At 34.5% G+C, this 14,625-nt stretch overlaps 1 protein-coding gene across 1 annotated transcript in view; it reads left to right on the top strand.

Moving 5' to 3' along the window:
- The first annotated feature begins 357 nt into the window (after window positions 1-357).
- The window catches only part of LOC116023040 (DNA repair protein RAD50), a 16,277-nt gene continuing 2,009 nt past the window's right edge, over window positions 358-14,625 (top strand). The window contains exons 1-23 of the mRNA XM_031263990.1: window positions 358-618; window positions 940-1,026; window positions 1,112-1,279; window positions 2,154-2,329; window positions 3,234-3,348; window positions 3,554-3,782; window positions 4,306-4,484; window positions 4,590-4,760; window positions 6,483-6,587; window positions 6,689-6,796; window positions 6,876-7,087; window positions 7,196-7,288; window positions 7,946-8,073; window positions 8,512-8,626; window positions 8,733-8,862; window positions 9,014-9,223; window positions 9,943-10,151; window positions 10,277-10,478; window positions 11,779-11,948; window positions 12,020-12,344; window positions 12,966-13,091; window positions 13,199-13,251; window positions 13,873-14,023. Of these exons, the coding sequence (XP_031119850.1) occupies window positions 496-618; window positions 940-1,026; window positions 1,112-1,279; window positions 2,154-2,329; window positions 3,234-3,348; window positions 3,554-3,782; window positions 4,306-4,484; window positions 4,590-4,760; window positions 6,483-6,587; window positions 6,689-6,796; window positions 6,876-7,087; window positions 7,196-7,288; window positions 7,946-8,073; window positions 8,512-8,626; window positions 8,733-8,862; window positions 9,014-9,223; window positions 9,943-10,151; window positions 10,277-10,478; window positions 11,779-11,948; window positions 12,020-12,344; window positions 12,966-13,091; window positions 13,199-13,251; window positions 13,873-14,023 (3,585 nt within the window). The 5' untranslated portion in view covers window positions 358-495. The remainder of the gene's footprint in view (window positions 619-939; window positions 1,027-1,111; window positions 1,280-2,153; window positions 2,330-3,233; window positions 3,349-3,553; window positions 3,783-4,305; window positions 4,485-4,589; window positions 4,761-6,482; window positions 6,588-6,688; window positions 6,797-6,875; window positions 7,088-7,195; window positions 7,289-7,945; window positions 8,074-8,511; window positions 8,627-8,732; window positions 8,863-9,013; window positions 9,224-9,942; window positions 10,152-10,276; window positions 10,479-11,778; window positions 11,949-12,019; window positions 12,345-12,965; window positions 13,092-13,198; window positions 13,252-13,872; window positions 14,024-14,625) is intronic.

Here is a 14,625-nt window from a genome sequence, read left to right as displayed (position 1 = left end):
GTTACAAGTTTGACTATATGTGATGTGACATTTAGATACAAAAATTATGATAAATTCACTCGACAACTCCTTTTAGTATTTTGTTCAACATTTTAAAAAATTTTTTTTTTGGATACACCCTATTACATTATAGTATTTGTGAGTCAATTCAATTCTAATGAGACTTGATCTCATGATTTCTCACATAGGAGAGTCCCGTACATGTCATTTGTTCAAAATTTTTGTTTAATTATGAATGAATTACATTTCTTTTGTTGTTTTATTAAAAAAGGGCATATTCGGGGAAAAAAACCTCCTATAACAAATTAACAATTGCAAATAAACATATGCTGGCGCTTACACTAACACTTCCCTCCCAGAGTCGCAGTGTACAATAAAAATTCTCAACCTTGATCTTCTACACTTCCATTCATCTCATTGCACCAAGCCCTGAGCAGCAATGCTGCTTTAGCTTCAGAATCAAATACTAGAAGAGGGAAAAAGGAAGAAACGAAGATGAGCACGGTCGACAAGATGCTGATAAAGGGAATCCGGAGCTTTGACCCGGAGAACAAAAACGTCATTACATTCTTCAAACCCTTAACCCTCATCGTCGGCCCCAACGGTGCCGGAAAAACTGTAACCTTCTTCACTCTCTCCTGCGATATCTGTATTTCTGTATTTAGATGCACTCTATAGTCTATAGTCTATACTCTATACTATATACTGGTAACTGCTGCATATAATTACGCGGGTATACAATTTAATTGAAATGATAGCCGTTAGTAGTGTGGCTATAACACCAGCATGTCGTATACTGGACAGGGGTAGTTGCAGGAGTCTTCAGTTAAATGAAGGCGATGATTATTACAAATTTAAGTGTTTGGCCAGTGTACATATGTTGATACACTGTTGTTCATAAATTATTGATTAATAATCTGTATGTTCTTTCTGAGGCAGACAATCATTGAATGCTTGAAGGTGGCCTGCACTGGAGAATTGCCTCCTAATGCTCGTTCCGGTCATAGTTTTGTCCATGATCCCAAGGTCTTTTCTCTTTGATCTTGTTCGTTTTTGAATATATTTCTAATATTTTCAAAATTTGACTAAAATGAATTCTGGGTCAATGAAGGTGGCAGGGGAGACGGAGACAAAAGGGCAGATTAAGTTGCGGTTTAAGACTGCAGCAGCAAAGGATGTGGTATGCATTAGGTCATTTCAGCTAACTCAAAAGGCAACAAAGATGGAGTATAAAGCCATTGAGAGTGTGCTGCAGACAATCAATCCTCATACTGGAGAGGTATTGCTGCTCCTTTGCCAGTCTGTATTTTTTCTAAGTTGTTGTCCTACAATTTTGATGGTTCAGTATTTCTATCAGAAATAATTCCAGCTGACATACTTGAGAAGAAAAATTTCACAATGGCGCTGCTGATGCTGAATTGCCATTTATTTATTTGTTTATTTTTTATACAGTTGATGGATGAATTCCATAGCTTTTAACAAGTTATTCAGTTCATACAATTTGGAATGCTCTGGAACTGTAAAATGCCGGAATTGCATGACTTAAATGCCCTTCGATCTCTCTCTATCTCTCTCACTCATTAATATCAGAGTAGTTTCACTTTTAAAATCCACTTATGAGATGGAATCTTAAATTTACTGTGGTGCTAAATCTACAATTGATATGAAAAGCATTATTTGGTTTCCTAAAAAATATCAACAGGAAATATAAGCAGAAAAAATGAATTGGAAATATCAGAAGCGTCTAAGATGTTTGCCGAACGCATTTGAAATTGGATACAAGTCATTCATCCACAAGAAGTTAGCATAAAGTAGCATAGAAACTGCTTAATATGTACTTGAGCTCTCAAAACACGATGGCATGGTGCATGGAGAATTGCAGCTTTCTACTGTAACTTGCATTTCAGTGGCTTGACAGATTGGTCAATCACATTATTAATAGGTTTAGTGAAGTTGATGCGTGCTTGTGTTTTTCCTCTGTTATTTTCATGTCTGGTGTTGCAACTTGTTTATTTTCCCTGACATTAACAATTTCTCTGGGCCTCTTGTTTTAAGGTTTCTGCTTGACTGAATAATTGTAACTTCAGTTTTCAATACATTTCTACAAAATTTGAAGGTTTGATTCCTAGACTCTCTTCTGCTTTTAATTGCAGAAAGTCTGCTTAAGCTATAGGTGTGCAGACATGGACCGTGAAATACCTGCTCTTATGGGTGTGTCGAAGGCTATTCTTGAAAATGTGATTTTTGTACACCAAGATGAGGCGAATTGGCCACTGCAAGATCCTTCTACGCTGAAAAAGAAGTTTGATGACATCTTCTCTGCTACTAGGTACATGATGTTCCCAATAATGAGATGCTAGTAGCTCACTGAATTTTTTCATTGGAGAAACCATTTCTTTATCTCAATTTGTATCATCACACTCTTTCTGTTATAGAATGTTTGTACTTTAATTTGATAAAACGGCTTATTAATAACATCTACATGAAATTAAATGGAGCCCCTATGATGGGCCACACCCTAAGCAATAACTAACTTTAAATTAAGATTCTCACTACAATACTTCTGTTGTAACAGAGACATTTTTTGTATTCTTGAACAATGCTTTTTGAGCTGTATCCATGGCCCATGATTGGTTTTGACTTAATTTTTTGGAGAATACTTTTTGTAATGTTCCCTGTTGCTTCAGTGTTTTAAAGTTTTGATAATTACAAGCACCTTTCTAATCAAGATTTTGGAGACCTTTCATATAGTTTTTCAAATTACTGGGACCTCCACTTTCATCTGTATATATAAGCGCAAATACTCCATTTTATAATGAAGCTTTTCTCAATACAATCTAGTGATCTACTTGCTTCTCCTTTTCATTCAACAGGAAGGAATAAAATTCCCATAAATTAGATCTGAGACATTAAAAAATGTTTTTTAATATTTTATTTTGTTGCCAACTAGGTTGATTTTCCTTTCTAATTCTTTTGAGGGTAACTTTGAAAATTTTGAAGAAAAGTTTGATGAACATAAAATTTTGAAGCAGTTAAATACTTAAATGATAAAGTTAACAATAGGGGAAGACATTCCTAAATCCTAAGGGTTCTTTAGAAACTAAATGGCGGTCCTTATTTTATTCCATTTAGTTCTGTGTCCTATAATGCTATAGGTGTAGGATTTATATATATATATATATATATATATATATATAAAATATGTTATAAGTTCTTCTGTGGTTACTTTTCAGATATACAAAGGCTCTGGAAGTTATTAAAAAACTTCACAAGGATCAAGCCCAAGAGATAAAGTCATATAAACTGAAATTGGAGAATCTTCAAACACTGAAAGATGCTGCATACAAGGTTTCTTAGTACTTCTTTGTCTTGAATTTTCCAGATTGCAGATGAAAAATTGAGTTAATCCTTTTCTCCTCTCTGATGTAGCTTATTAAGGACATTCTTTAAGCATGTGGAACCAAGAGTTTGAGTTATATTTCAAAAATGTTGATTCATTCTAGTTGAAGGCACTTGATAAAAGCTAATCAAATTTGGCTTGTTTTTGTTATAGTTAAGAGAAAGTATTGCTCAAGATCAGGAGAAAACAGAGAAAGTGAAAAATCAAATGCAAGAGCTTGAAGGAGAGATCCAGAACTTAGATAGTAAGATCCACCATGTTGAAGGAACTTTAAAGGACCTAAGGAAATTACAGGATCTGATAGCTGCCAAAACTGTAGAAAGAAGCACTTTGTTCAAAGAGCAGGAGAGAAAATATGCTGCTCTAGCTACAGAGAATGAAGGTTTGTGGTGTACAGTTAGATTCCCTATATTTTTTTTTCAGAAGTTCAGGTCTCCTTTCATAAGCAAGCACATCCTCAAATGAGGAGCAAAGTGAAACTTTTCAAAAAGGACAACATGCTATTTTTGCATTTATGTGATGCTAATGTTTATGGGACAGAGTGATTTTTCTTTGTTCTTTTTTTGTGTCTAAGCAATGGGATCCTTAACTGAGATTGGAGTGCCTCTTTACTTAGTCATACTGTTCTCCTGTATTTTACATTTTCTACTACTAAGATCTTTACTTAAAAATAAAAAATAAAAAATCTAGCTTGTGCCCTCTTCCTTTATTGCATGGGGTATAGTTAAGAGAAAGTAGGGCACAGTTTAATGCAAAAATCAGGGCACACTTATATGCATGCAGCTGTAACCTTGATTTTTTGAGGCCGTTTGTCAATTTTCATAGGTCCCTTTAAAATGTGCTTCCTTTTATTCACTTCTCTAAAAAGAATGTGTTTTCTGATAGTGCTCTCTCTCTGCTTCTAGATACTGATGAAGAACTGCTGGAATGGAAAACCAAGTTTGATGAAAGGCTAGCTCGTTTGGAATCAAAAATTAGCAAATTGGAGAGAGAAAAGGATGACACAATAACGAAGAGATTTCACCTTCAGGAGGAAATTAAAGACTGTATCCGGGATATTAGCAAACTTCAAACTGAAGCTGAAGTAATTTCTTTGACTGTAATGCACAAGTTGATATTAATAACGTTTTTTAAAATTCCTTTTTGAAGTAATTTCCTCTTTTTTTGGTTGTTTTCTTTTGGTGCATAGGCTCACATGTCCAACAAGAGTCAGAGAGATGCAACTATTAAGGAGCTTTTTGAAAGATTTAATTTAGGTCCTGTTTCAAATACTCCATTCAGTGATGAAGTTGCTGAGGACCTCATGAATCGAATATCATCAAGGCTCATGGGCTATGAAAAGGATTTGGAGGATAAAAAGGTGATTTCTATGTTTATTGTTTCAACTTTCAAGTACAGACACACACACACACATATACATAATACATGGGGGAATCTTGCTGCAATTTGGTGTACAGTATCATTTCTTAAATTGACAAATGCTTGGTGTAGACTGTTCAGACTTGAAACCAGTACATGGCTCAAAGCTATATTATTGAATCTCAATGTCTTTTTGACATATTTTGCTAAAATATTATCTTACTAACATAGTACAGTTTTATTTCCTAAGGTAGAAGAATAACACTGGCTAACTTGAAAGGACTGGAATTTTCTCTCTCTCTCTCTCCTTTTTTATTGTCCTTTTTATTAGGAGCATAAATAAGGAAAGCAAGCTGGCCAGGTGTTTTTTTTTCTTCTTCTGATTTTCTCCAGCTTGAAGATGAAGCCACCTCATGGTTTAAGAAACCTGTGTTTTTGGTCCGACTGGTTGCACTTCAATGTTATGAGTATTGTTGGTTTGGTCCCACTGGCTACTTCATCTAGCAGATTCATACAACGAATAAATGTTATGCACGTAATGGGTATAATGAGAAGAAAAGTCTCAACGAATCAAGCTTTAGAGTAGATAAGATTTGAAGAGAAGTGAAAACTGCTCTGTGCCATCTACAAACTCTCATTTCCAATAGCTGTCTCTCTCTCTTTTTGGGTGATAAGTATAGAATAGTGTACTTGTATCATACAAAGGTGTTGATAAACCCTGAAAGAAGCTGTATACCTATTTCATATCAAAGTAATGCCTATTCCTGTTTTTAGTATACTAATCTTGATTAATATCATAATTTGCAGAAATGCTCACTGCAAATGAAAAACCACATACATAAAACTCCCAAAATTTTTATTAGTACTCAAGAAATGATAAACATTATCATATGTATAAAATGATGTGTTCCACTTCAATTAAAATCTTATCCTCGTGTTGGTTGAATACTTTTTTATGGGCTAAACACGTGGAAACATTTTGATGTGGGGTAGCATGTGAAATTTGAACCTAGAACTTTTAATTGCTTTTTTACCAAACTGGATAATGTGTTCCACCTCAACTATATAAGGTTTAAGTTAGTGAGGGATACATGTTTATTATTTAATATTTAATATTATTATTGACAATATGCTTATTATAGAAGACCATAAAATTAGGAATTTAAGAATATATATTAGAAAAATTAGATATACAAAATCACCCTCTATTTGGGTCTTTAAGACTTTATTGTTTAAAGCAAGAAGTTTGATATGGTGCGCATAGTAGATACAATTTTTCATACTATGCCTCCCTCTATTCAGAGTCTTTTCTTCTTTATGCTTTCACTATCTCTCTCTCTTTTCCTTTTCCTATTCCTAATTGGGCATATTTTTTACTTGGCTTAGTGGTCTTAACCCTTAATAATGTTCTGCTTTCGCTATCTCTCTCTCTTTTCCTTTGGACTATAACTGTATCTTCTAGCATGAGTTCATTGTTATTGCTGGCTGATGCCTATACTCGGGGGAAATTGCAATAAGTGGTAAGTATGTGGGCTGAGTGTAAAAACCTGAGTTTGTTTTAGGTGTTTTGTGCTCTCTACTTCTTTACTTGCTCTTACATATAATGTTATAAAAAATTTCATCTTTTCAATGCCTCTCCTAGTCACTCATGATGTGATTTCTTTGTGCTCTGTCATAAATCCAAGATGATGTAATTTACATTGCTTGCATGAATGTTCTTCAGAAATCAAACCTGGCGATAACTACAACGGCATGGCGTCAGTACGAGAATGCAAATAGCCGTTGGAAAGATATGGGTGCCAGCATACAGGCTAAAGCAGAGATCAAGGTTTGCTCATAAAATATGCAATGCAGCCAATGCTTGTTGTATCCGTTGATGCTACTCTTTGAGTTTTAGATAATGATGGTTGTGTCCATTGTCCAATGCAGAGCAGTATTTTGAAGCGCATTGAACAAAAGAAGAATGAGCTTGATGAGCTTGAACTTGAAATATCTAATGTCAATTTGGTTCACCTGGACGAGAGGGAACGGAGAATGGTTTGTTGTTTCTACTCAAGCCTTTCAACTGTAGCACTACTACAGCTGCAGACCTTACATTTTCTCTTTGGCTTTGCAGCAAGCTGAATGTGAGAGAAAGAACCAACAAATAGAAGAACGAGAATTTGGGCAAACTATTCAGCAAAAGCAGAGTGAGATATATAGCTTAGTTCAAAAAATCAAAGCTCTTAATCATGAAAGAGACCTATTGGCTGCTGATTCTGAAGACAGAGTTAAACTCTCCCTTAAGAAGTCAGAGCTGGAAACCCAGAAAAAGAAACACAAGAAGATGCAAGTGACTTTATATTGAATACATTCTTATTTTTTCACTGTTCTTATTCCACAACAGTTTATACTCTCTCTATATGGGATCTGATAATCATTCCCTTAACACTACAGAGTTGATGAATTCAAGGATAAAATTAAAGGGGTGATGAAAGGAAGGCTTCCTCCTGACAAGGATTTGAAGAAAGAAGTTACACAGGCCCAGAGGTCAGTTAATCCCTCTATCTCCTCTGTTGATGCCTTTACCTGATAGTGTATGTTTTGCAGTTCTTAACTTTCTCTGAATTGTTCATTTTAAAGTGGCAAATGATTTGTCTCTGTAGTTTAAAGGGAATTTGGTTTCTTGACCCTTTATATATTTCCTTTCCTTTGGTTATGGGAGAATTCTGTATTTTCTTATTTGATTCTCTTACATCTGCCAGCCTGTTGAAGTTCTTGGACATGCTTGAAACATTTGAAGCTGGATTTATTTGGGAGTCTGAAATTCACTCTTAAGGAACACTATTAGTTCTAGGTGCTCTGTAGCTTGAAACCAATGGCTTCTTACAAATAAAAACTCCTATTAGTTCCATTTCCTGGTTGTTTGGGTTTCTGTAGGCAGTCCACTGATTTACTGGCACTTTTGTTTGCTCTTGCATTGTCTCAATTTCTATGCAACTGGTTAAATGGTATATTTCCTGGCAGTTCAAAAGTATTGTCTCAAATAATGCTTCAATTTTTTGCAAATGACAGAGAAGTTAGGACCTTCTAGTGACGTTTAGTGCATCATATGTCATGTATTTATTTATTTATTTTTGTCTTGTTCTCTGATTAGGTATTCATGTTTGCCTTTTGTTTTGCCTTGCCTTGCAATTATCACTGCAGGGCTCTTCACAAAGAGTTTGATGACTTGAGTGCAAAAGCTCGTGAAGCTGAGAAGGAAGTGAATATGTTGCAGATGAAAATTGAAGAAGTTAATAATAACTTATACAAACTTAACAAGGACATGGAATGTAAGCATTATTCCACAGCTTGCATCATCTGATGAATACACAAGCTTGTGTTTTTAACATATTTTTCCTTATTATTTACATTTAGCAGTTGCTTTCCAACCTGTTTAAGAAACTCCTGCCAAAAAATTAATTGAAACCTGTACATGTTGTGAGATAAGAAAGCTTGAAGCTTGATCTTTGAGGGCTTTATTTATGATGTAAGTGCCTATGGTGAAGTGTATGAATTCTATATTTGATAAGTTTCCCTCTTATTAGAAAATTTCCTCTCCTTATGGCAAAGCTGATGGTTTGTGTACAATTCCCCCTTTGGTTCTGTTAGCAAAGTGATAATTTTTATCATTTTTATGTTTTTCTTGTTAGGAGTATTTCCTTACTTCACTCTAATGCCATTGCTTTTTCTAGATGTTCATACAATTCCCTTCTTTGATTCAATTGCAGCAAGAAAAAGATTTGTCGAATCAAAACTCCAGTTTTTTGACCAACAGTCTGCAAGTGTTGACTATTACTCTAAACTTTTGGATTCAGTCAAAGAGAAAAGGGATGTCCAGAAAAGGTTTGCCATTCCTAGTCTATTTTATAAATAAAAAAGGCTTTTTGTACGGAGAACTGTTTGAGGACGTAACCCTGAAGCATTTATTTGGTTATATACTGAAATGCAGCAAATATAACATTGCTGATGGTATGCGTCAAATGTTTGAGCCATTTGAAAGAGTTGCTCGTGCTCATCATATTTGCCCTTGCTGTGAACGTCCCTTCTCTGCTGAAGAGGAAGATGATTTTGTTAAAAAGGTTTACTTTTTTTGAAATTTGTTTTGTGTATCATCATTAACAATGAAGTGTTATCTTCAGATGCATGTTACTTGGTAAAATATGTAATACTTGTGTAGCTACTTGAACTGGATTGGATTAACGCTGGGTTGAATTTTTATTGTCATTGCAGCAACGGGTGAAAGCTGCGAGCTCTGCTGAGCATATGAAAGTATTGGCTGTGGAATCTTCACATGCTGATTCTCAGTTCCAACAATTAGACAAGCTTCGTATGGTTTATGAAGAGTATACTAAAATAGGAAAGGAGTCAATTCCTCTTGCGGAGAAAAACCTTAATGAGCTCAATGAAGAGTTGGATCAAAAGAATCAGGCTCTTGATGATGTAATCTTCTACAGTGGGTACTTATTAATTTTATTTATCTGCTGCTGTAGTCTTGCTAGATTCTAAAAGCTTGTTTTATCACTTCCCTCTAGGAATTTGGTTCTGGATTCTATGGGTGTGGACTACCCTGTGCTTCACCTTGGCACCATTCTTTTCATTCTTCATCTGGTCTCTGTTTTTTCTTTGGATGAAAATGCTGAAATTGGACAAAGCAAAATAATAAAATAGCTTGGCTCTAAACCACAATTTTCCTTTTGCAGATTTCCATATTTGAGTTTGCTTAACCTGATGTGTTTGGTGTCATCATTCTCTTTAGCTAAACCCCTGATAATATTGGCCACTGTTACCTTTCTGGCTTGCTCGACTTATTTTTCCTTCTAATGTACTTCCTATAGCTGCAGATGGTATCAATTGAATAGTTACCGCCATGGCGCCATATTTGATTCTCTTTCTAGTTCCAATCGTTGAATTATTTGTAGATATTTTGGGCCTTTTAATTGTGGTTCTGATATTCAGTAGCATATACGGAACTTCTTGATTACCTGAATATTATTTTGGTATTGTATACTATTCTGTGATGTCCTAAGACGAATCCTTCTTTATGATGGTAAAGACTAATATTATTTTTGTATTGTATACCCTCTATTTTTTTGTTGGGTTAATAAAGTATATTAAGAAATGAAAAAAAAAATTAACTCTGGTACCTCCCTTGTTGGCAGGTGTTGGGGGTATTGGCTCAGATAAAGGCAGACAAGGATGCAGTGGATGTCCTAATTCCACCTGTAGAAAATGCTGAAAGGCTTTTACATGAAATACAGGTTTTGCAGAAGCAGGTTGATGATTTGGAATACAAGCTTGATTTTCGAGGGCAGGGTGTGAAATCCATGGAGGAAATCCAATCAGAGCTGAATATATTGGAGACCAAGAAGTATATATTTGCTTGTCAGCTATTCAAATTATGTATTTCTTTGTTTTCCATGTGAAAATGTAGATAATATATGAGAATTCTTTTCAATATCTTTATTATACTGTTCTAATCTTAAATTGTCCCAGGGATAATTTGCATAATGAGGTAGAAAAGCTAAGAGAAGAACAGATTTACATGGAAAATGATCGCACAAGTGCACAGCTAAGGTTGGGTAACATCAGGGAAGAGAAATTTAAAGCAACTTCCACTTTGCAGAATGTTGAGAAGGCACAAAAGGAATTAGAATGGTTGACAGAAGAGAAAAGTCAAGTTGAGCTTGATGAGAAGGTAAAAGTAGTATAAGTTGCATTTCTCCTTGACATTTCTTCTTTGTTTGATTTAAAAATTTGTATATTTTTCTTGAGTAGGAAGAAGTGTACAGGATAATAGGATAAGATATCATCCCAACAAAGCAGAGCAGTAGAAATGCATATTATGAAATTTCAGTCTGTAACACTCCAAAGAGTTAAAGGCATACTGGGGTGAGTCAGGTGACCCAAACAGATGAAAAAAAAACACAAAGAAAATTATTGAAGCTGAAATCTGGAGTTTGGGGTTTGAACCCTCTGATTTCCCAAACAATTTCCGAAATCCAAATGGTTGTAATTTCTCAAAGTGAGCACTAGCTATTTCTTCTTTCTTGATGGCTACTTCTCACCAATTAGTATATACAGTACCCTCAGCCAATATGGATGCTGATTTAACATATATTTCATGTGCCATAATTGTAGCAATTGTATATTTATTTTTTCAATAGTTGTGAAGTTGCTAACAGTATTCATGGAAATCCATTTCTCTTCTTAAATTTGGCAATAGTGATTAAATGACTAGAATATAAATTCGATGATGACTAGGGTCAAGGCTCTTTTGTTTTTGTTATCCAGTAAGTAATCTAATATTTTACCCAGAAGACTTGTCTAAATAAATAAGCCTCACTGCTATGCCAGGGGTAATACAATATACATGTAGTATTATCTAGAACATGTGGTGCATTCATAATGCATTTAGTTTCTACCTTCTGCTTAAAGATATTTATGCCTTTTATTTTAGTTTTTATGTTATAATTGTTCATAAAGTGTTCTGTCAGTTTCTAGTTGAGAAAAACTTCTGCTTTTGCTTCAACTTCTAGCCTGTCTGAGGTATTCTCCTTATGTTTTCTCCATAAACCCAAGGCTTGATGGAGATTATAAATGATTTTATTTCCCTGCAACTCTTGCTAGTACAAATTGGTCTGGTATTTGATGTTAAATCAACAATTTGCTCCACATTTATGGTAAGTGAAAGCATCTCTAACTGAATTGCAGGATACATAAACATTCCACTGATATTTGATAATGTATTATTTTCATTTGTGAATTTATGTTTTCATTCAACAAGTTTAAAATAGAGTATGTTAGATGCATATGTATGAGTACTGAATGTTCAGTATTTATTTTTGATTTTTTTTGTCAACTTCTTTAGGTACTGAAATTTCTTCTTTTACTTATATTCACTAATCTGAAAATTGTTTCGTTCTTTATTATATAATGGAAGTCGTATCATATTTGGGACAAATAATTGATCATGTACTGGCATATGAAAATTTCAGCATTTCGGAGAGGCTCTTGGACCTTTATCAAAGGAAAAAGACAAATTGCTCCGTGACTACAATGATTTGAAAGAGAAATTTGAACATGAGCAAGAAAAGCAGTTACAAGTTTGTTCAAATTTTAGACAAGAAATGAAGGCACTGCAGGGGCTGGCTTCTAAAATTAAAGAGTATGTGATGTCTATTGTTTACAAAATAGATGATTCTTTCCCATTGTTTAAATGACTGTCTTTCCATGCAGGTATTATACTTTGAAGAAAGGAGATAGATTGAAGGAACTGCTTGAAAAGCAAAATTGCTCAGAATCTGAGCTCCGAAACTGTGAGTCCAGATTGCAGGAGTTATCAGAACAACTGACCAAAAGCAAGGATTCAAAGATGAATGAAGACAATTTGAGGCGCAACATTGAGGATAACTTGGATTATAGGAAAACCAAGGCTGATGTCGATCGGCTTACTCGTGAAATTGAATCATTGGAAGAGGAAGTGCTGAAAATTGGCCGTCTCTCTAGTGTTGAGGCAGAGATTGTAAGGCTTTCACAAGAACGAGAGAGGCTTCTTTCAGAGGTAAGATACTCTGGACTCTGGAGACCTTCATATGGTTGTCATTTTCTATGTGATTTGCAAGCTAGTCAATTAGTCTGTCTGATTACATCTACTTGGGAAATTAAAGTGGACATGTTTGGATTATATTTGACTTGGTTTCCATAGAACCTTCAGTGCCTTCTTATTTTATTTTACTTTTTCCCCCTTTTTCTTGGTTTTGCAAACAAGTCACAGACTATTGGCCTGAAATGCAATTCAGAATTGGTTAAGAAGACAATAACTTGATTGCATAACAAGTGTGAAAAATGGGAAGTCATAGTACCACACAGTAAGAGTTTCTGTGATTTGCTAACACTTGTGGGCATATAGTTTCTGTTCGATTCCTCCTAGTTCTTGGCTGTTGCAGGGACGTAGTTGTGGGCAGTCACCCCCTTCTATTTTTTCTGATGATTGTTTTTTCCACTGTAATGATACCATCTTTGCTTACTTTCCATCTTTCAGCTGTGTTTGCTTTACACTTTATTTCCTTCAGAAAAATGTCATAAATATTAGTCTTGATAACCTTGTCTATTCGCATATCAAAGCTGTGGTTTGTAAACCTGCTCTTTTACTCTTACAGTAATGTATTACTTTTATTTGCAGTTAAATAGATCACGTGGTACTATCTCTGTTTTTGAAAGCAATATATCCAAAAATAAGATTGATCTTAAACAAGCACAATACAAGGACATTGACAAACGTCATTTTGATCAGCTAATCCTGCTTAAGGTAAATATCTTTAAAATTTTATTTGAGGTATTTAAAATTTTATTTATTGTTTGTCTCATTAGTATATGTTATGTAGTTGTATAACAAACTTATATGTTCTTTGACAGACAACTGAGATGGCAAACAAGGACCTGGACAGATACTACAATGCCCTTGATAAGTGAGCTTCTTAGTCCAGCTTGCTGTCTATTGCTTGAAAAATACTATCCTCTTATTTAATTTGTTTAAGGTTATATTTTGTTCATTAAATGTGGGTTCCACCTCGGCTTAAGCTCTAGAATGGGTAACACATTGATTATTCTTTTAGGATCCTCAAGTCTCCACACAACCCCCGCATATAATATATGAGTAGTTTGTGAAGTTGAACTTATTTTATTTAGCATGCTCAAGGATCTCTTCTATCTCTACAAGAAAGATATACAAATTCCTTTTTAAGGAAAACAAACCACAACACATTCATAAAGAGTGTCAAGCTCCAGCCCCTTTTTTCTGTTTCTCAAATACTCTTAAGGTCTTCATTACAATTATTTTTAAGGGTAATTTCAGCCATTTAGACTTCCCCAATTTGAAGACTTAACAATTGCACTTAGCCAAAATTTGTACCATTCATGTTTGAAATGATATAATCCCCATTGGCTGTAGACTAGCACCTTACATTTTTCCCATTTTATGTGCATCTATAATTGCTATTTTGTTTTTTTTGTTTTATTTTGTTTTTTTTTTTTTAATAAAAATAAAAAATCTCTAGTTTTAACTTTTCCTTTGGTTGGTATCATTTCAGGGCACTTATGCGATTCCACACAATGAAGATGGAAGAGATAAATAAGATTATTCGTGAACTGTGGCAGCAAACTTACAGGGGACAAGATATAGATTACATAAGAATTCACTCGGATTCTGAAAGTGCTGGCACTCGATCTTATAGCTATAAGGTAGTTAACTCTATTCTCTTATTATTTTTGTTGTTATTGTGTGTGTGTGTTTTTTTTCCCCTATTGTGTATATGTTTCTTTATTCTGAAATATCAGTGGGGAAATGAGATCTAGAAAGCCGACAGCAAAATTGAAAAACCAGGGCTTACACTATGAATAGTGTGTTGCATCTTTAGAAATCTCAAAAATATCTCACAAAAAGGGATGCACTTAGAAATATATGTAAAAGCAGTATGTCTAGCACGCTTGTAAAACTTTGCCTAGGCAGAAACGAAATAGGCCAAAGTCTCCACTTTAGGCGGCTTTGAGATGCCATTGTCGCAATTGCTGTTGACACTGAGACACAGACACCGTCTTTGCCGGCCTCCGTCTAGCAATATTTTAAAATTTTGTATTCTTAAAAAATATATATATTTTAAAAATCCTAGTTAGCAAAACTACCACCAAATAAAATGTAAAATCAGTGTCAACTCTTTAAAAAGTACACCTGGAATCAGCCAATTGCACTTTGTCTCCTTTTGGGGTCTGAATGAGTGAATGGAGCTTTTTTTTTTTTTTTTTTTTTTTTTTTTTTTTTTTTTTTTTTTTTTCTTTTTTTTTTT

The sequence above is a fragment of the Ipomoea triloba genome, chromosome 1, assembly GCF_003576645.1.
Source record: "Ipomoea triloba cultivar NCNSP0323 chromosome 1, ASM357664v1".
In the NCBI taxonomy this organism is placed as follows: domain Eukaryota; kingdom Viridiplantae; phylum Streptophyta; class Magnoliopsida; order Solanales; family Convolvulaceae; genus Ipomoea; species Ipomoea triloba.
This window is presented reverse-complemented; position numbering and strand designations above follow the sequence as displayed.